The 25,993-nt window shown below is 41.2% G+C and overlaps 2 protein-coding genes across 2 annotated transcripts in view; both read right to left on the bottom strand.

Moving 5' to 3' along the window:
• Positions 1-1,176: 1,176 nt before the first annotated feature.
• MEIKIN (meiotic kinetochore factor) lies at positions 1,177-14,761 on the bottom strand. Its single transcript, XM_026045588.1, has 13 exons — positions 14,599-14,761; positions 13,478-13,565; positions 13,180-13,258; positions 12,335-12,395; positions 11,245-11,394; positions 10,743-10,862; positions 10,473-10,512; positions 9,177-9,238; positions 8,375-8,451; positions 7,868-8,044; positions 7,449-7,532; positions 6,190-6,313; positions 1,177-3,786 (listed from the first exon to the last, which is right to left on the bottom strand). The coding sequence occupies exons 1-13, from the start codon at positions 14,759-14,761 to the stop codon at positions 3,740-3,742; spliced, it is 1,272 nt and encodes a 423-aa protein (XP_025901373.1). The 3' UTR covers positions 1,177-3,739.
• A 4,778-nt stretch (positions 14,762-19,539) lies between these two features.
• The window catches only part of ACSL6 (acyl-CoA synthetase long chain family member 6), a 19,447-nt gene continuing 12,993 nt past the window's right edge, over positions 19,540-25,993 (bottom strand). The window contains exons 13-20 of the mRNA XM_026046094.1: positions 25,566-25,661; positions 24,978-25,050; positions 24,385-24,473; positions 23,727-23,843; positions 23,158-23,301; positions 22,218-22,319; positions 20,953-21,024; positions 19,540-20,551 (exon numbers count right to left, since the gene is read on the bottom strand). Coding sequence (XP_025901879.1) covers positions 20,411-20,551; positions 20,953-21,024; positions 22,218-22,319; positions 23,158-23,301; positions 23,727-23,843; positions 24,385-24,473; positions 24,978-25,050; positions 25,566-25,661 — 834 coding nt within the window. The 3' untranslated portion in view covers positions 19,540-20,410. The remainder of the gene's footprint in view (positions 20,552-20,952; positions 21,025-22,217; positions 22,320-23,157; positions 23,302-23,726; positions 23,844-24,384; positions 24,474-24,977; positions 25,051-25,565; positions 25,662-25,993) is intronic.

Consider the following 25,993-nt stretch of genomic DNA (forward strand, 5'->3'; position numbering starts at 1 on the left):
GCCCCGGCCCCGGCCCCGGCCCCTCCACCGGCCACGCACCGCGCGCCGGGTCCGACAGGGCCGACAAGACCCCGCGGCGGGACCCACGTACCGGTAAGAGCCGCACGGCGCCACGCGGATACCGCGCCCCACGGAACAGCCGTGACTTAAAACCAAGAACAGCGCGCTCACTCGGGTGCCGTCCCTGCGAGGAAGGCRGGAAACTACAACAGCCTGCTCTAGAACAGTAGCCAAAGTCCATTATTTTAAAAGGGAGAGTTTAGTATAAGAAGTTTAGTATTATGTATGTGTACAAATGTATACACTTTTTATATAACYGTAAATAAATATATAATGACACCTCATGCTCAGCCAGATGCAAGAACTTTTATTTTTCAGTCAACAAGCTGAATGTAACTGTCTCAGGAAACAGTATTGGAAGTTTAGCTGCATCTTCTGCCTTGGTGCTGCACGGAGGACAGGCCTGACACCTACGGAGAGATCTTTACAGATGAACCCTTTCAAGCAACTACAGCCACTAAAGTACAGTTTCTTTTTTCTTTCCTTTTTTTTTTTTTTTTTTTTTTTATCCTCATACGTACAGAATGCTAACAAATAGCAGCATTCTGGACAGAAAATACTAATGAGTTTAATAGTTGCACAACTTATAACACTGAAGAAAATGCAGCCATCTCAATACATCAGAATTCAAATTGGTATCTTCCATTCAAAACTGCATGTTAGTCTGTTCCAAAGCTCCTAAATTAACAGGAAGAGTTTCTTTCAGGCTTGAAAACAGTAACTTGATCAGGGAATGGAGGGGAGGATAGACAGAGAAAAAGGGATAAACACACATTTAATAGTCCATTTTTCCCGTAAAAATTTCCCTGCAGGCAAATCCTCATTCCTAGGCAAAGAACATTAATTTCAACTTATCTGTCTGTTCACTATGCATTGCCTTGGGCCGCAAACCCGTAATTCCAGCCTTCAGAGTACAAACCAACAGACARAGACACTTGCACGTGAGGTCTGCACGCTGCAGCCGCCAGCACCCGCACCCACAGCACCCCAGTGCACGCAGCAAAACATCTCTCCATCCCTCCACGCACTTTAAGCTCTCCTAGAGGGATGCTACAGATAGCAAAGACAATTGAAAATGTTAAGACTCTTAACAGGTTTATGGGCAATATATACTCCAGCTCTGCAGCTACAACGTGCACTTCCCAGTGATTAAGTATTGACACGGCTCTTGGAGAGACTGGCTCATTTTCAGCAATTCCATTCAAACCGTTACGACGCGGCTGTGTCCAGATTTGTGACACAGGAGCCCATTGAGCTGACTTCTGTCCCAACTCGCTGCACAAATGGGCTCTTCTGTACTGCCTGTGACCCGTAACCTTTATCCACCAAGATGGAAAAGCCCGTTTCCACTTTGGGTGAAATTTTATATGTAGCCATTCTTCAGCTGAGAACCGAAACATGGGAAAATGCCTACCCTTTGGAAAAAGCAGAACAAGAGCTGATATTGTTTTGGCCTCAAAACGAGTAAGATTTCCTTCCCTGGGGCAGCAAGCTAGTCTAGTAATTAATTACACTTTCTCTTCRAGTCAGACAAAGGCTGAAAATGAGAAGCAGCATTTTTGTAACTGAAGGGAAGGACACGAGAGATCGCAGTTCATGTTATTTCTGTTCTCCTATATATTCCTTCCCATCACATTGAGAAAAACAGGAGCAAAAGCTGGCAATTTTCAGGCAGCTACAACCCTAGCACATTTAACAGATGATGCCTTCTTGTCTTGCACTACCTTTGTAGTTTGCCACTATTAGCCTGCTCCTTATAGGGACACTATAAAATGCTTTGGGGGCAAAATAAAGTGTTTTTTTTTTTTAATAGGTTTTCTAGAAGTCCTAGAGTAGGTATTTCTTTTATTCTGCATCATCCTTTAAGTGTGAACCATTACTTGCACAGTCTTTGCAATTGCAACGTATTAGATAAACAGCTTTAAGCAGAATAGAAAGCTAAGCCAAGGTGCTAACTTCCATCACCTACGGGCTCTAGATTCTTGCATCCTTAATTACTAGTGGCTGAATATTTGTAGGAACAAGGATACTGGTAATTAGAAGCATTCCCAAGAGGTCTCCAACAAGTTGCTGGCAGAACCCACTCCACTATGCTCAAAGGAAAAATAACTTAATGCCATCATTTTTAACCTTGAGCCATGTAATATGTTTATATAATACTTGTTTATAGACTAAATCTAATGGTATATATTTGCATCTGTTTCTACCTGAAAGCAGTGGGAAGAGGTTCAGGGTCTGAACTTTCACAGGTACTTCCAAATGCAGTCAAACTAATTAAAGTTTTGGATTTTATGTCTTCCTGCCATACTCCTTTTGGAAATTTAGAAATACTTTCCAGAGCACAAACGTTCTGGCTCATAATATTGAGAAACAAAGGTCTGGAAAGCCACACTATCTTGTAAAATTTCCTTTATTTCTACAGAAGAGATCCTGAGTAAAGGTGGTTGTTAGTGAGAACATTTGTAGGGATCCAAGATACTTTAAGCCTGCAATAAATGCAAGTGCAGAAGACTTTTTGTTCAGGCACCCAGCAGTCTTTGGAAGAATGGYATTTCTAGATTAACAACCCAGAGACTGATTTGGAAGCACATGGAAGACCTATGCTCCAGGTAGCCTGAGCAGCAACCTGAAAATCCAGAACACAAATATCCAGCTTTGGAAAGAATTGGGATGTGTTACGTGAACAAACATGGGCCTTCTGAGCCCTCCTCTCTCCTGCTTCCCAGGGCATCGGCCCAGCCTCTCTACCAAGAAGCTAGACCCTATCAGAGCACAATTAAGTGACAAAAGGAGCACTCTGCCTGCAGCTCTAATCAAGCTCCACAGATGCTCACTGTTTTGCTGCGGAGGTCGAGCAGTCTGCAAGCCCCAGGTCTGTACCACAGAACAGTTTACTGGGACCATTGCTGTGTGACACACATGAAGTGTGTCACAAGATCCCAGTCCTAGGGATTCTGGGGGTTACTGAACACACTGGGGTTSAGGGGGGCTGTGTAGAAGGAGGTGGCATTACAGAATAGCTGAGAAGAAAGGGGAAAACGGCAAGTGGGCACTGTGTGATGCTAGTGTTGATCACAAGTAGATACCTGCACTAGGATGCTGGTAGGGGAAGAAGACCTGGACAAACTCCTGCATCCCCAACTCTGCAGACCTAACCATGCATGCAGTTTAATGGTAGCTTAATATCCTGTATTGGCTTCTGAGTCACTGAGTACATAAATGCTTTACAGTTACATTTTCAAGGAACAGAGTTACCTTTATGAACAACGTTAACGCTTAGCTCAAGTGGAGGTCATGTCTTTAAATGCTTATACTACTACAGAAACCTTAAAGTCTTGGCATAGCAAGTGCCAAAAATAATTCCATCAACACAACCTGGCCTGCTGCCCTTGAGTCACATTTTCTTAAGAAAATAATAAATTAACTAAAGAACTATCCTTATGGAGTATTTACAGAACAATGTCTCCCAAAAYATCTAACTTCTTGTACAAAAATTTTAATATTAAAGCACTCAAGAAAAGCATCTAGAGGCTTATTACAAAGCAGCATTATGTTAATTTTAGACAGTGYATAAGAAAAAGAAAACAGTCAGTAGTTTTGCTTATTGTCCTCATTTCACCTCTGCCACAGGAAACAAGACCTTTCTTCTTCTGTTGACTCTTGCTGAAAACCGGAAATCTCATCTATGTTTACTGTAGACCCAATTTCTGGTACTTGTAATCGTATCTATGAAAAAATACAATAAATTAAGTAGTGCAAATAATATTACAAATTRTGAAATGCATGAAAAAGCTTATTAATCTGATAAGCTATTTAGATTTTTAGCATAAATCCATGTTATCATTTATCTTTATGAATCTGGATCTTGTAAGGGCAGCTGCTAGTGAGAAGAAAAAGTTTTGAGTGCATTCTTAAGGAAAACGAGYATCATCTGCAAGATTCCTTGAGCAGACAGGCACATATAGCATACGAAGAACCTCTCCTTCAGGGAGTCTTAGTTCCAGATTCCCACGTTTCTCAAGAGATGCAATAAAAATACAAACTTTTGTTCTGACAATAACACCTGTTGATTTATGAACTTCACTTGGCTATCAAATAGGACCTATGTTCTATATGTCCCAATTCTCTTGAGCAAAGACAATATTCTGRTAAAATGAGTTCTTCTATACAAAAGCATCAAATGTTTGTCACTAAACACACCTACACATTTAAAGCATTTCCTTGCATTATCCAGCATTTCTGGATAGTTTTTGTACTCCGTTTGTGAAAATATACAAAAATATCTGGACCCAGGAGCCTATAGTTTCGGGGTTTCTTTGTTTCTTTTTTGTATATCCAGTATTTTTTAAACTTACTATTTGTATACATTATCTCTTTATAAAATAGCATTAATAACTAAAATTAAAATAGTGACCAGTGAATATAACCTGCAGAGTATCTGCAGACATTTAAACTTAATTTAAGAAGACATACGCCATCCGGTGGCATACGAAGAAACTTCAGGAGAGTTTGGCAAGATCTCACGTCCTCTTTATGGGAGGGATCTGTTTTGTGCTCAGTTCTCGTTTTTGTTTAAGATGCAGGAAGTGAAGACAGGAGCTCCCCTTATGTCATTTAAAGGTCTCAGAAGGAAAAAACTACAGCAGTGTTTAGAGAGATGCTAACAATCGCTACAGGAAAAGACTATCTTTCACATGAGCTACTTTCAGAGAGAAACATCTGGGTAATACACAGTTYAGTATAACTGAGAAAGATGCAAGAAGTACCTCAGTAGATGAAAGCTAAAGTCTGACATACTCTAGAAATAAGGCACAGGATAATAATTTTCTGAACAAGCTGATCTCTGCTCTAGAGAGTTCTCATACCAATGCCGAGCCTAGAAGTTGCAGTAAGGAGCTAAGTAACTAAGCTTGAAGAGGTGCAGCCATTCCCAGTTACCTAGCAGTGCCTTCAGACCTTAACCATCGAGCCCCTCAATGGTTAAGGGCAACCATCGAAAGGGCAACACTGCTAGCAGGTTTGAATATACAGAAGTTTAATGAAAAGTCTCTCCAAAAATGCTAAAAAGCGACCTGAAGATGTGCAGCACAGACCTTGCGGTTCTAGAAGCTTAATCACAGCTCTGTGGACAGAGCAAGCAGAACTATTTTCTTACTTACCTAGGGAAAGAGTCTTTCTAAAGAATCTCTGTAGTCTCTCCARAAGTTTATATGTTAGTTTAAATTAAACAATGGTTTTCAAATACTGAAGTACAAAGCTTGAATTCTATTCAGCATGATTCACCTTCATTAAATTTGCACTGTTCCTTAAACAGCAACAAAACTCTCAGTGACCTAGATCCTGYACAGGATCCAACAAATGTCGTCTGTTAAAGGAAACACTCCACAGATGTTTTTCTGTATCTTGTGTGGACACTGAAGCTAACATAGGGGCAAGAAAGAGGGATATTCGAACAAAAATAATTGAAAAGAGAACTAAATGTATCAACCAGCTCTAGCCTTAACAGTGACAATAAAAAGCGATTTCTATGGTAGTGAAACAGAAACATAAAGGCTTTATAAAGAAGTTCTAGTGTCAGCTAAGTATTCAGCAAACAGGAGATGAAGCTTCAGGAACTTAAAAAACAAGATGAACAGATAACCAAGATGGGTAGGAAGTTACTGGCATGCAAAGGCAAAAGSATTTCCTTTTTATATTATCTTCCTGTCCATACGGGGACACTTAGAGAAACACTGACTCACCTAACTACAGTCAGTAGTATGGACATGCATATGGACAGTTGGGTGAATTCTTCCTCTACTATCCCACAGACATACATACACGCACACACTGCCTTTACGCTCCTAGGACTGTATGATATTGTATGTCAAAGATCATAGAAAAGAAAACGTTAGTGTAGTTTATTAGTCAAGTACTGAAGATGAATAGAAAGAGAATATCGTTAAGTCAGAAATTAAAAGATTTCAGAGTATTTCATTCTTTGCTTAGTGATTTTTGCAAATATTCAGACTTTTAAAAAAAACCCACAAATCCACAAAAACAAAACAAAAACACCACGCATAAAACACCTTACACACTCCAACAGCCAGTTAATCATCCAGAGAGCAGAGCAGGTCTATATTCCCTTACCTTCGGGCATTCTTTTGGGAAAGCAGATTGCACTTCTGTTAAGAGGCATTTTGGAAAGCCTGGAAGACCTGTGACCTGGTGAAGTTCTAACAATGGAGCAGATTTCTCCTCTATTACATATAGGCTGAAAAGATTAGTGACATTTAATTCACACAACTATTCACACAGAAGAAATACTCTTCTAGCTTTTTTTCTAAGAAAAATCAAAAAATCTGGAACMATGTTGACAGATTTCAAAGAGTGTCATTAAAAATATTTAAGACTACTCAKGTACACTTAACATGCTGTAACAAAGAGCAATGGAAAGCTTCACAGCTTAAATGTTCTCTTCAGCTATGTGTAAGAGTGTAAGACTTCAATACACTATACTCTAAATCCAGTTTTGGCATGCTAGTTTTAAAGAGTTCAATAAAACTAAAACCTGAATAATATTATTTTCTTCTGGCCTTTGAGGAATAATTTCTGAGCTCAAAGATGCAGGAACTCTTTCTTCTGAATTTACATACGGACCTGAGGTCTTGCCCACATAAGGCTTTCCACATCGGCAACAAGCTAAGCTACAACAGCGCCACAATAGAAAACACGCAGGAATAACTCACCAAGTAATTAACAGAATAATTCAAACCGGCTAATATTTGTTGACTCATGCAACAGATGTTTTATTGCTTCAAACATATGACTTAGCACTTCAGTCTCCTAATCCTAAGTGATTATCATCTTGAGCCTCCAGCAAGATCTTGATGTTTTTCCATTTGTTAATCTAATATTCATAAACTGAAGTTTGCTTGCAGTAAAATACTGAGTTTTTACAATACTAGGAAAGTCCATTTTTCCCTCTAAATGAACTAGTGTTGAATTAAGCAGTCTATGTATTAAGCAGTGTTCCTATTCTACAGAACTACGCAGTTTGCTGACTCTGTTAAAGAACCACGCCATAAACATGACAGAGATGTCACTTTTATTGCAGCGCAGAGGGAAGTGGTAGTATTGATAAAGAATTCAAATTGGCATTTATTTATCAAATTGATCTGGGAAGACAACATAATGGAGGTAATGCTAGGAGATCCCTCCCCACCTCCCAATCAAAAGTAGTTTTAAGAACACAGAATATATGTATATACACATATATTTAACTGTCTAGCTAATTGAATATGCTTTACAACTGCATTAYAACACAGGTATAGCCTGAATTTAGTTGTACTGTGAGGACTAATTTCCCTTGTTTTAATCACTAAAAAAAGATCAGGATAGACACTCACATCTAGTTCTGCAGGCTGGGCGTAACCAGGGATTTTTATTAGGGCTTTGTTATTCTCCATGATCAGCATGGTAGAACTCATTTGCTAAATAAAAACAGAGAATTTTAAATCAGTTTGAAATTGTGCTGTAATTAATTAAATACTAATTCCTACAGTACTCCTATAGCACAGAATATTGCACCATTATTAATAGTATCATTACAAATTATTATTAATTCTTATGATTTAAGTACTCAATTATAATGCTTACTTTGTCTCACGCGCTTCAAAATTAAGACTAAGAAGCAGTAATTTATTGTAACTAGGAGTTAAAATACTTTCTAATATATCCTATATTTAATTTCAGCTTCTGTTACCAGTCAAAATTCGCTTCAATTCTAGGCCTTTGTTCATCACTGGAGCATACTAAAAATTCTTACCACAGCATCTGGCTTTTTGGATGGCGAGACTTGTGCTGTCAACTCCATTGATCTGGCTGAAGTGTTTTCTGGGGCAGATTCAAGCTGTCTGAATGATGATGCATCTTCTAAAGGCCTAGAGAATTCAGCTCTTTTCTTGCATTTCAGCTTTTTGGCTTTAGTGGCTTGATTGTCAGGCTAAAGTGTCAAATAATTACACTTCACGTTATAAAGGAGCCTTATAGTCTGCTAAGTGCTAACAAGAGACAATGTCACACCCAGATCTACCCAGTAGAACAATCAGCCCGAATGGAGGGAGCTTACGGGGTACCCGTGCCTATTCCTGCTATTTGTTGCCAAGGGCAAGCCCTGTCCTCACTCCTCCCTGCGGCCTGCTCCATCAAGCAAAAGGAGCAGCACCTGTCCTTCCAGGCACAGCCTTTCACCCCCATGAGGAGGTGGCAAGCCATTTATTTCAGCCTAGCTGTTGTATTATTAAAAATGTTTCACCCTTCTTTCCAGTCCTACCAGTGAAGAACAGTGAAGATCAGTTTTTAGGTCTGGAGTTCTCTCTCTTGCAGCTGTAATTTTACAGATTTTTTTCCCTGTAATAAATTAATRAACTTTAAGACAAAGACCCGCTACTCTCCAATCCATGTCTTACARGATTGCACCTATAAACACATGTAGCATTTTACACCTCCCTCCCTCCTAACAGGGCTGCATTCCTCTCCCTTTCCTTGAGGAAACATGGTTGCTTATTAATCTGACGCTCACCTGGTTATTTTCCTACTAGATACACATACTGTGGCAGCAGMAGAATTACATAATCACAACAGTCTTTGCCAGTGGCAACTTCTGCTGCTATTGCAGTCCAAATTAAGTAGAGGAAAATTATGTGGTACCTGGGCCACAGCCAGAACTGCATCAGTCACAGTTTAGACCTGCAGCTGCACAGGGGAATCCTTACAGCACTTGAGAAGGTCTGATAGGGACTACACAAAAATAAGCAGCGTGACTCAAACAGCTCCCTTCCTGGGTAAGTTAAACAAGAAAAGCTGAAGTGTTTTCACTGAGCATCACTTGTGATCACATGAAGTAATATAGTCTGTGGTTTGTGTTTTCTCCTAACAACTTAGTGAACTAGGTCTTATTCAGAAGACAGATCTTAGATTCACACTTCCCTTCTAGCCTCCGTTGAGCTTAGCCTGTGCTAGGGGAACAACTGGCTGAGTGGAAGTCCAGTTCTATTATTTTCCCATCATTTAAGTTTAGTTCAAAAATTCTGTTGTCTTACAGCTTATACGATTGTTTTAGGTCACTATTTTACCTGCTAGGGTAGTTGAAATATTTAATTCTGAAGAACTGTAATTGCATTTTGATGGTTTATTTCTAGGAAAAGGAGGGAAAAAAATCAGCACTACTTACAATGAAATCAACATTTATAAAACAATGTAAAATAAAATCACATAAAAATGACAGAATGAAAAAAAAGTTAAATCAATTATACTTCATTTTTTTGACAGTTCATCATCACGTCATCACTTACTATGAAGATATTTGGAACTTAAAAAGATGACCGTCACTGAAGTATGCCACACAGAAATATATAAGGACACAATACATTTAAAGAAGGACACACGGGAAAAAATTAAGAGTCACAGAAAAAAAAAATCAGATTGAAAAATGTGAAGATCTATGACACAGCAAAATAGATATGAAAGCAGTATTAATGGAAATGTCTAAGAAGAGCAGAAGCAGCAGAACATTAGTTCAGAGAGGACACTGTCCATAGGAGAAAAGCTAAGAAATGTTTGTGTTTATCTCAAAAGGCCTGCATTGTGCCCAAGTATTCTGATAAACGCTCAGCATGGATGAGTTGCCCACAGAAAATGCTGCAACCTGCACCCTGCAGGAAGATGGTAACAAGGCTGCTACTTACCACATCCATCATTTCTCTTTCTGCTAGTCCAACTATAAAATGGACACGCATTGAAAACAAATAATAAAAATTTTTAAGAAAAATAAGAAAAACAAACAAAAAATAATAAAAATAAACTAATACAATTAAATAATAAATATAATAAAAAATAAAATAATAAATACAGTGGGTACAACTTAAGATTTCTGAAAGCTGAAATCCGCATGCTTCTGAGGCAAAAGATCACCTCATAATAGCTGAGGACTCCTAAAGGATATAAAATATCTGCCCCAAAACTGCTTTTGTCAAACCCAAAACCCTAGAGACGCAATGGAGACTTGCCAACCAGCACCTCCTGTCCCCTGTATGACACAAGCCAAGTGGACAGACCATTTGGATACAAACACACAGGTGCTTTTCAGTGAATGAAATTAGCAAGAGAATGAGTAAGAGTAAAACCAACTTCTTTAGAAATTTCACAATTATCACAATATCACCTCTCTCTTTCATAAGGCTAGGGCAAGAGACTGTATGACAGATTTCCCTGCTTGTCTCAGTGCAGTATTTCCAGCAAAGCCAACGGTGGAGACAACGGTAGCTGAAACTCAGCAGAAGGGTTTGCAGGATCAGAGGTTTATTTATAGCACGCAAAATACTGCTTGGAAGAGTTAAAAACTGAATGGGTTTAGATATGTCAAAGATTACCTTCTGGTGTATTGGTCTCGAAAATCCTCCTGCATAGGTTCTAAAAACAAACAAAAGTCAAGCTTTAAAAAAGCCAAGCAGTCTTACAATGTTTATTGCACACTAATTATAAAGCAAATATTAGAAATAAACAGAACACTAACAAGAAGCTATCTCCCATTATAGAGAAATGCCTTAAATAAAATGATCATCATAAATTCTGCAGAGATCTTTGCACTACAGTGAAATATGTTCACATTTATGTTTTGAAGTATTTTAGAACAGAGTTACCTAATATTGCTGACAGATTTGAGATCTGTGGCATCTTATCTATGGTTATTGCTTTGCTGGAGTCCAGGAGAGTTGAGTTCTTGTATTTGATAAAGTCCTCGAGGCAAAGGTTACTTCTGTCTGGACATGGAAGAGATATTTAAGCTTTGATCAAACTGCCAGCTATCATATTCGCAAGACAGAAACTTTAGAAAAGGGAAGACATTGCCCTGTCCAAGGCCAGGAGGAACAGATGGCTGAATAAAAGACCAGTTGGTCATCCCCAATAAACTGCTTATGTCAACTGGAAATATTTTAATTTTATAGTATGATTCAAATTACGCCAGGAACTGATTCACTCTGAATTGGGGAATCAGTTATACAGATTCCATTTTAAGCCTGGCTGAAGGCAAAGATCTGACCTGGGGAGCTAAGGAAACTAAAGCCATTAGTCTTCCTATTGCACATACTGCTCCTATCACTTCCAGCCCAAACAGAGCTTTAAAAAGTCAAGCAGTCTCACCTGACCAACCATCTTCATCTCTGAATATTTCAGGGGATGAGCATACATTCACGCTGTCATTAGAGCCTGTGTTATAGTCTGCAGTGGAATCTACATCTAAACACTCTATTAGAAAGGTTGAAACACCTGTGGGAAGAGTCAATCCTGTACCTACAAAAAGAAGAAAAAACACATCATAAAGAAAGAAAAAAAGGTATCATCTTGTACATGCCAGTGATTTCTCTTATTAGTGGGTCTAAGTTTTACTCCTATGTTGAGCTAAATATTGTTAATYCAGTATCTTATACTAATACACAATACACTTAAAAAAAAGGGGGGGGGGGGCATCCTGAAGACTGATTTACACCACAATTAGCTAACAGGAAATATCTTACTTGTCCAATGTGCACTAAAATGTCTCGCAGATATTCTCTTTAGTATAATCTCTCTTTCCTCTAATCAGTCARAGAGTTCTCTCAACAAATCTTCAACATTGCCACAGAAGTTTGAGCTCAGTAACTACTTTTAATTATTAGAAGTGTTCTGTACAAAGTTTCTATCCTTAAATGCAGGGTAATAACCACCTGCTTGGAATTACTTCCTGTGCTGTTAGAGCTGCCAATTCACCAAGTTTGCTGAACAGTGTTTTCCATTTCAAAGGCTGCAAATCAAAATTTTGAAAGTGTGTCCAAAAATAAGTGCTGCGAGCAGTGCCAAAAATAAGGCACTGACCAGAAGTAAAAAATGGTTTTCCCTGGAAAAGTCTGTAACAGAAAATAAAGACGAAAGTAGTACTCTACATTCTCTATCAATAACTAATGCCACAAGCTACATTCTTATATGAATTAATCTGGGAAATAAACACAGAGAAGCAGAACACTAGTTTTGTGAAGAGCTAAATAAAAGCAAGGTAAGTTACTTTTTCTGAAAGCCCTTTCTAAAAGTTAAGTATGAATCACACGTATGCTAGAAAGAGGCAGAAATCCAACTAGGCCCTTTTGGATAACCTGGTAGTCTCAACCAAACAAGAACACCACACAAGTTAGAGATTCATTCCAAGGCCAGTACTTCTATAGAACTGGCATTAAAATTCATTGCAAGTTGTACTCACTTGAAGTCACTTCAGCATTTTTCAAACTTTCTTTACTTTCAAAGTTGATTACTGAAGATTCCTAAAATTAGATGTCAAATACAAAAGAAATAGAGAAATTTGATTTAGATAAATAAATACAGTTAGGTAAGTTCCTACATTTTCACTTAGAAACACAATTCATGCTGCTCCCTTTCAGAAGTCCAGAGCATTCATATAAGTACAAACAACTTTATGTGGTTTGGGATTTATATACTATGAAATTATTTCCAGRAATGTGAATAACTGGTGGAATCTAAATAAGAACTAATATTTTAAAGACAAATAGTTCCACATCAATTTCACTTAAATCAATTTCCCTTAAACTTGTGTCAGATTTTAGTCCTAACATATCCAGTGAGCTACTACTTTGCAATTGCAGCACTGTCGCAAAACTCTTCTGCTCAGTCAGCTCAAAATACTTTGTTATGSTTGTACAGATACGAGAAACAGCACAAAACTGACCTGCCAAAGACTAACACTCAGCCCGTGTCTGATCTAAAATTAAGCAACTCTCTGGAACAACAGTCTAATGAGCTGTATACCACACAGCACAACTGCTAAAGCCTTTCCTCATTAAGAATAATTAGCATTGATGTGCACTACCACACTTCCAATAGCTGCAATACTTTGTATTGGTATTGCAGAGAGGGAGAAAAGAAACACCAAGCTCCAGGATCAAGTTCAGCCTGAAAAAAACAGAAGCTTGTGTAGCTCACATGAAATTCTACTTGAGCCGAAAAATAAATTTGTAAGTCACTAGCATCCAGATTTGTATTTATTCCCAATAAACTGTTAGTGGCTAAAGAAGCAAATAGCGTTATAACCTTCAGCAGTACAGCACTTTCTCCCATCTGCTCTTCAGTTTCTTCCACAATGGTCACCTCTTGGACATTCAGTTGAGTACTGCAGTTGAAAGAACAGAACAGAGCAAAGCTCAACATATACAGCTATATATTCAATCAGAAGCCAACAAAAATTACACGATATGTGTATGAGAAGACATCAAATGGTCTTATAAAAAAAAAGTTTATCAGGAATTCAGACTGGACTGTGTCCAAGAGACATCTCACACAAGCAACGAGTACTCGTTAGTGTTTATGGCAGTGTATTGTTCTAACAGACCTTTGATTAGATGAATGGCTCGCTTGTGTCACTTCAAGCTTTTCTTTAATTTTCGGTAAGGTTTTCAGACTGCACTTTCCCTTCAGGCCTAGAGAAGAATGAGTATTTAGTTAAATAATCTTAGTTTTATCATCAATATTTAGATTAYTATTTCTAAGAAAACACTCTTAACTGTTCTTTCCTTCACACCAATAGCAAACTTTGACCCTAATTCTACAAACATCCTGAAGTCAGAACCTGGCTGTTTCTGCCAAGCTTCATTTATCAAAATATCAGCAAGGACAAAAAAAACCCACCAGACTCTGAGAAACACGCAGGTGTTTTAAAAATGTCTTGATTWAAAAAAGTGACCTTTACTCTACATACACCAAGGCCTGAAGATTTTAAACAGGGTTTCACCAACATTTCTACATGGACTGGTCATCACTGCACATCATCTCAAGCATGTGATTACTGGACGCTGCATGGGCAGCCTCCTGTTTCATCCAAGATGTTTCTATATATTAAGACCAAACAGACCTCAAAGGGCTGCTGGTTGCAGGGGTCATGATGCAAAGTCTAACCTTTAAAGATCAGTGATCACCCACTGATCTTCCCCACTCACTGAAGCAAGTGACACCACCCACACCAGCCTTTAGTGCCCTACTTTGGGCCTTATTTTTTAATTCAAAGCCTCCAGCTCCAAACTTGAGAGCTGCTAAACTGTGCTCAGCTGTAGGAAAGGCCAGCCTTTTAGCAGAGTAACTTCATACAATGACTTAAAATATCCTCCCAAAGGAGAGGGCAAACACTTCGCCATGTCTTTTCCATTGGAAGAGAAAAAATTCCCTGATTAAAAAAAAAATAATAAAATAAAAAAAAAAAAAAGAACAAGGTGGAAAACCCCTATTTTTTTACTAAATGACTAAAACACAAGAAACGCCCCCAGAGGCCAGCCGAGCTGCCTCCCTTCTCCACATGCCACCTGGGCAAACTTTAAACTTATTTTAAGAGCCTCCTCCCCAGCACAAGGCTCTTGAGCAGCACCCTCACTTCCCCTTCACACGTTGCCCCGGCCACAAACCCCAAATAAAACACATATAGCCCGGCACAAGGCGGCGCTGGGCGGGAGCGGCGCTTACTGCTGTGCAGGGGCGCCGCGGGCCCGGCGCCGCCGAAGAGGCGCCGGCGGCAGGGCCGAAGGGCGCAGCCCGCGCGGCTGCGGGCGGCAGCGGCGGCCCCGGGCAGCGGCGAGCAGCGGCGCTTCTTGCGCGGCGCCGCCTTCGTGCCGCGAGGCCGCTCCATGGCGGGCGGCGGCAACGCGACGCCCCGTGAGGCGCAGCCGCCAACGGCCGGCGGGGAGGTGAAAAAGGGCGGGAAAMGGGCCGGCAGCGCCGCCCTCGCTCCCGCCCGCCATGATGGCGGCAGGGGGCGCTGCCCGCCCGCCGCGCTCCTGAGGCGGCTGTGATGGCGGATCCGTCACTTCCCGCCTCCCCGCCATGGCCGCCGCTCCGGGGAGGGAAAAACGCGAGTCTGCCGGCGGCCAAGGCCCGGCCCGGCTGCGGAGGRCGGCGGGGGAGGCGGGAAAATGGCGGCGGCTCCTTGAGGGAGGCGGCGCGGCCGCCTTGGGGTGCCGCCACGCCTGCTGCCCTTCACGGCTGCGTTCGCAAACACGGCTGTGTTCTTACATGCGGGCTGGAAAACTGTCGTTTGCAGACAGCGCTGCCTGCCATCGGCCCGAGCAGCTCATGGAAAGTCCCAGAAAACAAAAAGAAAATAAAAATGACAGCAGGCTACTAAGGCCCATTTTCATTAAAAACGAGAGACGACCCCCAAACAGATTTCTGAGGAAAAACACATCATCCCAAAGAGTAGCCCTGACTAATCCTGCCTCGCCACAGTCACCTCCCCGAGGGCTGCGCAGGGCCTGGGTATTGCTGCTCCTTTTGCTCTTGGACTAATAAACAAGAATAAATTGCTGCTCCTTTTGCTCTTGGACTAATAAACATACACAGGGGTTTTGGTCTATAATGCAAATTCCTGCAATCCAAGCAGTGCCTGCCAAATACCTTATATAAACATGATTAGGTGTTCCGTAGTGATGAAGCCCATCACTTCCTCAGCATGAAAAATGTGGATATTTCCTTGGGTTTTCTGGATGAAAGGAGATATAAACATGCATGCAAAAACCGGAGCAGAGACTGCACACTTCTAGAGTTTATTGTTTTAAATACATAATCCGAAAAAATGCTATGCATTTCCCACTGTTGAATCATATTAAATAAATATATTACTTTGGGGTTATGTTATTACTATTTTAAAATAAGAACTGAGCCTGTTTCAGAAAGATCATGACGTGTCTATCTTTGGCAAACCTGGAAGCAATTTATTTGCCAAAGATTGCTAAATAGGTTTCAGGGTCTGATATTCTTCTGGCCATTATTTCATTGGACTTAAGTTTTGTTTTGGATTTTTTTGTTTGTTTGTTTGTTTAAAATTATATTTTGTTTGTTTGCATTTAAAACTACGTTTCTGGGTGGCTTCACCCCAATGAGGCGGACAGAGTGCTGAAGTAACCACAGATTTTTATAAAAGAGATTTTATTGTATGTCTGTCAACAAGAATAGTCTTTATGAGCAGCTTTGAGAAATGTGACAGTTTAATTCTTTACAAAAGTCTCCATAGATGACTTTTTGATATACATGCTAATATTCTGAAACTGAAAAAAAAAAAAAAGCTTAATTACAATTATATTTTAACCCCTTCACCTTCTGCTGAAAATAGAATAGGCAACACTTAGGAAAATGCTTCATTTGTTTGCTGCTTGTACTTGCTAAAATACTTGATAAAAAGCTGTAATAAACAAAAGGCCTTAAAGGGACTCTGGATGCCTCAGAGCAAATTATCTTCAACAATTCCAGGGAGCTAGAATTGTTTCCCTCCCAGTTACTGCAAGTTTCCAGTTTTCTCATCCAAACTGAGTAGCCTCAGCTTCATCATTTTAAGGGGAATAAATATGTCACAGAAACCTATAAATGTGAAAAGTACCGAGGAATAAGTGAACTCCAAGGAGGACCAGGATCTAATTCTGATATCTTTGTTTTTCATAAACAAAACCAAAGTGACCTAGAGAAACAAAAGACCCACAGAGAGAATTGACTTTAAATAAAATGCTTCTCCAAATCTCCTGTAAGGCATCAAGAGGTCTTTAAGGAATCTTTCACCATGCAAAAATAGTATATTCTTTCCCAGTTTACATTCATCTTGTAGCAGTTTATTTACATACAGATCTCTGGTTTGTGCTTTTAACACATGAAAAATAAAAATCCTACAATTAACTTGCTTCATTCCAGTTTATTTAAGTCAAATTATTTCTTGCTGTATCCAACAAAATTATATCCATGGCAAAAATGTCACTAGACATTACTGATGCTGATATATACTTACTTTAACAGTGATGATAGATTGCAAAACAGTACCTTGTTAATAAAGAACTCACCATTTCTCTCTTATCTGATGTGTATCAACTATTTTAACCTGCACGTGTCATTTTCAATACAGAAAAAAAACATATATTTCCTGTCAACAGGAAATATCAACACCAATTTGTGCATGATTTCTGTTCACCCTTTTGTGTATCTTTGAGTATTTCTGTGGCAGAGGGGTATTTTTTTCTGTGCAACAAATATTGAGTGGAGAACATACAAAGTAGACAAGCAATAGACCCTTCCTGGAAGATGTTTTTTATTCTGTTTTTTTCATATATGAGCGCTGCAAACAATCTTCCAGGGATTTCAAAGGCATAGCACCAGCCCCAGAAAGACTCTCCAGTTTTGGATAGATAAGGGAATATAATAAATCGCTAACTCATTGTACTTAACACGAAGCTGCCCAAGGCAGTGGGTGTAGGATTGTCCCAGACTGACCATTCCTGAATTCACCCACAGCAGGACTGAGAACTCCCATTTCTACGGGTTTGTGGGGGTTTCTCTTTTCTTTTTTTTTTTTTTTTTTTTTTTTTTGATAGCAGAATGAGCCCCTCATAGGTAGCAATTAGTTAGAAAGAGTCATTTTTAAGCCATCAAGAATAGGTCTGTTTAAGAGGGTAATTGCCATTAATTCAATGGCACTTGAGTTGCAAATCTATCAGGAAGACGTATTATATATATGTAAATATATATTTTTTAAAAATCTTGTAACTGGTTAGCTTCAGAAAAAAGAAATGTTATTGGACAAACCTGGGGATTTTCTGTGATGGTCACAATAAGTATCTAAGAGAAGTCAAAGCAAGACACTCTTCTTGGATTAAATAATTCCTTACACATACACTCATGTCAAGTTTTATTCTCTTACAGCATTGTTATGCTTCTGGAGATGGAGACTGATACTCAGAGGAAAATCTGATTGCACAAGAAAGTACCAGAGACAGCTTTCATTTATTCATACAGCTTCACACAAATCTGGAACCACTGGAAATATTCACTCGTTTGGTATGAAATAATTTCTTCTAAATTTAGAATCATACCAGTGTGGTCAAGTCCCTTTTTTTTTTTTTTTTTTTCTTTTTGCTGTTCTTTTGGCGTTCACATTATTAGCTCTAGAACATCTGATATTTTGCAGCAAGAGGCCTACAGATATGTTACTCATTAACAAAACAGTGATATGTAAAGAGCAAACCCAGCCACAAATTAACTGATATTAGGATCTTCTCTCCTTATACAAAATCAGAGTTGAGTTACCTGGGAAAAACAGGTAACCTTAAAATCAGCTTAGGGGAAAAGTAAACTAAATTCATGCAGTCATGAAAATGTTCAGGGGAAAATAGCTTTTTATATTTATTTTGATAACTTGGTACTTTTAGCTACTTTTTTTTTTTTCTTTCAGTAGGTTGCATTGAAAGAGAAAAGAAATTCCACAGAGCCTAATTCCTCGTTGCTTTGAAGCGCATGTAGGTGGTGACCATCTTTTGGCTGACACAAAAATGAGGTGGACGAGACTCCCAAAGATGAAAATTCTTTATGGTGTGACCTAAAGCGCCACATTCTGCAGCTGGCAGCGGCAATCCGCGTCCTCTGTGGAGGGGACACACTAGATTTCCCCAGCCRTGGAAATTTTTGCTGTCCTCATCAGTGAAAAACAGCCATGAAATCCCACCAGATCACAGCCGTGGTGTCTCTTATGTGCTTTGGAGCAGTGGGAATGATTCTGTGGGAAGCCAATGAAGAGTCARGCTTAGAAAGACTCGGGCTGACACTTCCATATTCCATTAATCAATCACCACTTCCTTTATGCAAGTGATTATGTTAATAAGTTTCCTTCATATTATTTTGTTCCAAAATTACTGCAATAAATCAGTCTTTGTGTAAAACCAACACATCAATGCAATTTATTTCTTTTTTTTTCCCCTAAAAGCATGCAGTGGAATTTCAGAGGGAAACATAATTTCGATTAATAATTTAATCCTTTAGCTTCAAAGGTCTGCAATGGATTCCAGCCTAAGAGAGAAAATAAGTGTGCTTTCTCTGCCCTAGCAAAGAAGATCTAGCAGGCACGGCTCCATGCTAGGATGCACTGGTGCAAGGAACAGCAGCTATTAAAATACACGGACACTTAGGACCCCGTTTAGCAGAAGGCGGCCACCCACAGCCCGGCGACTCGAGCTGCTCCGCTTGTCCTTTGTACCATGCTGAGTGTCAGGATGGATGCTCCCGTCCCACTGGGGGCTTGCCCCTTCCCAAAGGCTCCACTGGCTCCAAAATCGGTTGGATTTTGCCCAGGTTTTGCCCAGCCTCATCGCTCTTTATCCAGGGAGGTCTGACGTTTCTCCTTCCACGCAGCCTGGGCTCAGGAGCAGCCATCCTCGCTCTCCTGCAGCTCCCAAGGGATGCCTTGCTCCAGGGCAGGCGGGAACCTTTCTCCTTGTTTTGCCAAGTCCCGCACAAAATCGCCTTGTGCTTCTTTTCTTTGCTGCTGTCCCTGGAAGGGAGCGGGTCCGACGGGCTGCCCGGGCCTGGCAGCACATGAAGAAGTGCCGGGGAGCGCGGGGCGCTGCGGGCTCGCGGGCACGCTCGCTCTCCGGGGCGCTTCTTCCCTTTTCTTGCATTCCCAGAGGAAGCTGCTMCGGAGCTGACACTGCTTTAGCAACTGTCCCAGTGGGAGTAGTGCTGATGTCCACGTGTGGCCGCAATGAAAAACCAGCAGCCACGTATAAACTGAGCTGGGATCAAAAGGAAATAGAGGGAATCGTAGCCTACGGCTTCCTAACGCGCTTGTTGTTCCATGGTGATATAAATCTGGCCTTTTCTTTTAAGTACAGTATTCTAAGAGGCCTATCAAGTACCAATACCAGGAGATCTGCTCCTGTTTCTCTTCTCATTGTTAGTTAGCTCATTAATGATTAAATCAAATAAACATAATTTATATCCTGCAGCATATAAAAACTTAATGTATAAACCAAAATCCATCTCAAAGYTCCAGATCAGGGAAAACAGACTTTCTCCATGAATCACTGCTTGTCTGAGGTAGACCACATTATTGAATTATCAGCAATTTTAGTTCCTAATCTATTAAGTTATATACAGTCAAATACCAGCACACATCCCCAAAATTCTTCTCTCTGTTTAATCAGAAATGCTTGTAGTTACTAGTAAGTTTCCATCATTTACTTGGTCATAGAACTGAAATTTCTGTGTATTTTGAGGGTCTTGAACGTAACTTTTAGTAGTCTCCTGCTGCATACATAGAGTAAAAACAGACTGTATCCACATTTGATGAAAAAAATAAAAAGGAGGAAAATGGAAATTATGGTTAGTGGTGAAATCCTGGAGCGATGAAAGGCTCAAAGGTAAGAATCAGGTGCTTATCCATTTCGGTGGGCTGCTCCGGCTCGGTTCCTTCGAGCGTTTTGCTAGCGCAGCTGCAAAACCCGCTCTTCCCAGGAGTCCTCCCACCGCCTCAGATGGAGATGCTTGAATATAGCTCTTCGATCTGCCCTTTGAAGTAATCCCTTAGCTCTGGTCTCTTAGCCTTTAACGTAGGCGTCAACAAACCGTTCTGCACTGAGAACATATCGGAGTGAATGTAAATAGCTTTGACCTAAAAAAAAAAAAAAAAGGAGTAAAAGAGTTTTAGTGGAGAATCCTGGACAGGGATGTCCCTTGCTTTCAATATGTAGGAAAAGAATCAGAGTCCGGCAGATATTTTGTCCACTGGTTATCAAACCAGGGAGGTTACCCATGTCCCTGGAGCGAGTTATTACCTCTGTACCCAAAACTTACAGTAAATTTAATGTGAATTTCCAGCCTAATTGGAAGCAGCATCCCAGTGTATGTTGCTCGAAGGAACATTTACAACTTGCCAGCATAAAGGCTCTCTCTTATAAAACATTATATGTGACTACAGTGAGAATAACAAATGCTAATAAGTCTCCATTCACTAGAAGTGGACAAAGTGCATGTCTGACCACAGTAGAAAATGCATTGTTTTTTTCACTTTACCTGCTCAAAGGAGTGAAGTCCACTCTCCTTACCTAACCGCACCATATCTTCCATTATTGCTCGCTGCAGTTCCTGGGTTAAAACACACAAATTCTCCATGAAATATCAAGAAACATCTTTACATAGCCAAAAAAAAAAAAAAAAAAAAACAGCACTTGTCAGCAAGAAAACACTTTTCTGAGCAAAGTTTTAAGTGCATTTTGACAAATATAATTATAAAAATTAAATGGTTTTAAAATGTTCAAGTGCAATGCTGCTCTTTCCTCTGAAATGTAAGGCCAATATTTTCAAGGTGAGAAAGTAAAGGCTGAATGTCTTAATTTGCAGTCCCTCAACCATTTGCAACACTTTCAGATGCAGAAACGTTTCCCACTGATAYCAGCAGGCTGATTGCATGGAATCAGCACTCGGTGATGGGGCTGGAGGTGCTTTAACCTCTGTAACTTGTCATTTTTATAATAATTCCTATTACATCATTAACTGAATTCAAATGAAACCTGAAGGATGTTATTTTTCATGGGATTTTTTTTTTGTTAAATGTGGATTTTTTTGCTAGGGAAAGGTYCAATCATTTGCTAGAGAAATAAAGATGAATCTTTTCTTGGCCRATGATTACTGAATCTATACAAATAGGAACAAATTGGGGAGTTTAGACATGCCTTGCTTATTTTCTTTTCTTTTTTTTTTCTGAACATCCCATTGTTTCATAGCTTTCATTTCTTGTAATTACAGGGCTAATTAAACATGCAGACGAGAGTATGTTGCCTATCTTCATCATAACGGGCCTTTAGCAGGGCCTGCGTGAGCGTTCACCACATCCCGCTGTGGGATCCTGCATGGAATCCGTGCACGGATCCGCAAATCCTGCACCCTTGGATCCACAATCCTGCAAGGAATCCTACACGGATCCACAAATCCTGCATGGAATCCATGCACGGATCCACAAATCCTGCATCCACAGATCCACAATCCTGCATGGATCCACAAATCCACAGCCCCTGTGGGATCCTGCACGGAATCCACAAACCCTCACCATCCTGCACGGAACTCGGATCCCAACCAGCCTACGGCAGCGACGACCTGCTGGGGCCAGCCGGCACATGCCCTCGTATCCAGGTTAATCCTGCTTAAGAGATTGCTCGACTGGGGTTAATTTTCCATGAAGAAATAGTCCTTGACAGGGGGATCATTAATAACAGAGGCTGCCTCTAACCGGGCTCTGCAAGGAAACGCCTGCGGTGCACACGGATGATGCGAGGACAAACCTTGTTTTTGCAGAGCTCCTCATAGGTTCCATCAAACCCTCTCTTCTTGGCCCAGCCTGGCATAACTTCTGAATCGGGTACCACAATTCCCACCAGAAAGGCCTGCGGGAGAAGGAAAGTGAGTTTCGGCTGAAGCCCGAGCACCACCTAAGGCAATTCACTGATGTGACTAATTAATCCTGACGAGTTTGCTCCCGTGCAGACCTTTGCTCGCTGGGTTTTCCAGGCTGGCCCTCTCCATGCTCAGGGACCACAGCACTGCCCAGAGCAAGTGGCCCCAGTGCCTCCATTAACCAAGGGCTTCAGGTCACTCTGCTTGGAGGGACAACCACCCCTGGTGACCACTCTGCTACTGGCACTTAGTCTTGGGGCTCTTTTGCTTCTAAAAAGTCATGATTTTGTAGTCTATGTCTCAGCAAGGGCATATATCTCCCCTTTCTATAACATGTAGACACCACCAGCACAGGGCCTCATGGCTGAGAATGGGCCCAACATGTGGCTGCGGTTCCATGATGGAGCGCTGGGGAAAAATGGGGTGAGGTTGGGCAAAACGGGAAGCAGCCAGCTCTGAGCAGTGGCTGCATCACTTCACACAGCGTGGCCAAGGAGAACGGTAGATACCTGAAGAGTGACCATGGCCAAGGAGAGCGGTAGACACCCAAAGAGTGACCATGGCCAAGGAAAGTGGTAGAGACCTGAAGGATGATGCCAAAGCAAATGTAAAGGCTTGTTCTTTGGCCGCAATATCCTCCAAGGTGCTTGGGGTTACCTCCTAGACAGCCAGCTCAAGAGCTGAAAACATACATCAGTRCAAAAAACGTGCCCTGTGCCACTTGCGTGTTCCCCTTGATCCTGCCTGGTTCTTTATTTACCTTAACAATCTGAATTTTTTTAAAAGCAAAGAATAAGAACTTAAGTTTCCTGAGAGGTTTATTTTTACCTGCAAGCTGTCTCCATGGACGTATATCTGGGCAACGGGGTCACTGCGGATATAGATATTCTCAATCTTCTCTGGTGCAATATATTCTCCCTGAGCGAGTTTAAATATGTGCTTTTTCCGATCGATAATTTTAAGAGTTCCATTCTGTTAGGAGAAAGAAATAAGAGTTCCCAGAGATGTTATTTAGCCCCAGAGACACAGCCCAGCCTGCCCTTCCATCACCACTGCATTAAAGAGGTAATGAYAGAGCTGAGAAATGCGGCCCTCTGCCAGCACGTGCAAAGTGTCCAATGCAAGAAGAAGTGTGAACGCCAATTTTCATGCATTTGATGATAAGAAACGAAGAGTGTTAGTAGCAGGTTGTTCAACAACAGGCTGAACAACTTTCATTTGGAAAATAGGGCCAGCAAAAGGATTTTAAAAACTTCTTAAAATAGTTTCATAAAATAGTTTCTTAAAACAGATTGCATTTCCAATTGCAAAATACTCCCTTAAGTGAATTGAAATTCCTCTTTCAGTGCAAAAGTTCAAAAATTAAGTCACATAAGAAGTCTACGAGCAGTACGCACAGGTAACCATTTCCCTATGTCTCCCGTGTGAAGCCAGCCTTCCTCGTCCAGCGCTTCGGTCGTCTTCTCTTCATCTTTTAGATAACCCTTGAAAACGTTTGGTCCTTTCACACATATCTACAAAATAATCAGAGATGGCAATAAATTATTTTACTATTTTGCTATAAACTAATACAAATTCAAAGAGTAATTCATTGAAATATTTTAGTTATTGATTTCATAATAACTGGGCTCTATGAAACAAAATGCAGAACAAGCTATAGATTTTTTTTGCGCTAATGGATGCATGAAGCAGGGAATGCAAAAYTGATTTATCTGTAGTTCATTTTTGTCCATCTGGCACAAGCCAAGGACGTTATTGCAGGAAGCTTAATTTCTGTGCAACACAGAAATAGCAGCAGTGCACAAATAGCAGCAGTTCAGCTGTCCTTAGCTGAGCGTTTTTAAAGTAATCAGATGTAGACATAGGTGAAAGCTCTGTTATATCCTCTGGTTAATTACTGCAATTATTATTGCTCTACTGCAGTTTCCCTTTCCTGACTGTCATGCAGAACACCTCCACAACCAYGCTCCCTGGAAAGCTAAAATGCTGCTTGCCCTGCAGCCTAGCACAGCATTAACTGCCAAGAAACGGTTAGACAGAAGTGCAAGTTGCTACCTCTCCTTCTCCCTTGGAAGCAAAGTAATTCAGCTCCTCCACATCCGTCAGTCTGATCAAATTGCAGGGCAGAGGGGCTCCCACGTGACCTGGGAATCAAAGTTAGTAACTCATTTGTCATCTCTCCCATAACCAGTAATTAGTATTTCATTATTAGTTGCTTGCACCTTGCAGATGCCCCTGGTGAGGCTGGGTGTTCTTGCAGCAGTTGTGCCTGTGAGCAGAAGCAAGCTCCTCAGCTCAGGTTGTGAACTACATCGGTGCAATATTTAATACGACAAATTTATTGTAAATCCAGCAAGACTAGTAACCCAGACAAGGCAAACAGCACAGGGAATACAGAGGTCAGCTTATTGCAGACTGCATCGCTCAAGGGTTGRTTCCAAACCTTCGCAGGCAAACTTGCCCAATATCATCTTATCCATATTGATTTATTTGGGACTAGTGGTATTTCCAAGAGCATTACACTGCCTTACAATCATTCACCCAGCAGCAAAGGCTGTGTAACACCCTGTGACATTGCAGTGAAGAGATTTCTAAAGAAATGTGTGTTTCTCTCCCTTCTGGCAAGGTCAGGAGAGATCATCGTGTACCTGATGTCCAGTCCCCGGGGGTGGTGAAGGTGCAGCCGGCGGTGCATTCCGTTTGCCCGTAGCCCTCGTACACCTGGCAAAGAAACCGCATCTTGAAACCCGCACAATATTTCACTGTTAGAAACTGTGCAGAAATATTTCACTGCGCAGAAAGTCCGGTGGCCGCCTGTGCAGCGCAGCGGGGCGAGGATGAGGGGGACCACCGGCTCTGGAGCCACGCAGYGTGCTATGCAACGGGCAAAACCTCTTGTTTGTGGAACCTTCTGAAAACATACCCCTTTTCACTAACTATAGGCTTTTGAGTGAGGCCTTTGCATTAAAACTAGTGCAAGGCTTGCTAGGGAGAGGGAAGGAGCCAAGTGAGGTCTTTAACGTGGGCCCCTGGAGGCGGTGATGTTCCCGCAGCTACGGGCAGAATTAACCCGGTGTCACCAGCATCTCTCCTTCAGCATCTTTACCCGGGCACATACCAGGGGTGTCGGGGCCAAACCTCTGCTTTTCGGGGGCAATTTCGGGCAATATCAGTGACAGGGGCCCCCGTCGGGAGGCGGGCAGGGGAGGGCGGCGCGCCGGGACGTGCCCACGCACCTGGCAGCCGAGCGCGGCGCGCAGGAAGCCCAGCACCGCCGGCGACGCGGGCGCAGCGCCCGTCACGATCATGCGCACGCGGCCGCCCAGGCTCGCCTGCGGACGGAGCAGAGCACAGCGGTCACGGACCCGAGCCCGGCGGGCCGCCAGCGAGGCGCTACGGGCAATGACAGCAGTTAAAGGTGGAGTAAATGCAACGCGTTCCTATCCACCACGGGAAGAAGGCCCGGGGGAACTGCTCCTCCTCCTCCTCCTGTGGGAGCATGCGGGGTGCCCCCCTTTATTTCTGTTTTATAAATTATGTTTTAAGGAAAAAATAAATAAAACAAAATAAGATAAAATAAAATGTAAAAAATAAAAATAAAATAAAATAAAATAAAATAAAATAAAATAAAATAAAATAAAATAAAATAAAATAAAATAAAATA

The sequence above is a fragment of the Nothoprocta perdicaria genome, unplaced genomic scaffold (assembly GCF_003342845.1).
Source record: "Nothoprocta perdicaria isolate Ctin4 unplaced genomic scaffold, notPer1 scaffold_107, whole genome shotgun sequence".
In the NCBI taxonomy this organism is placed as follows: Eukaryota; Metazoa; Chordata; class Aves; order Tinamiformes; family Tinamidae; genus Nothoprocta; species Nothoprocta perdicaria.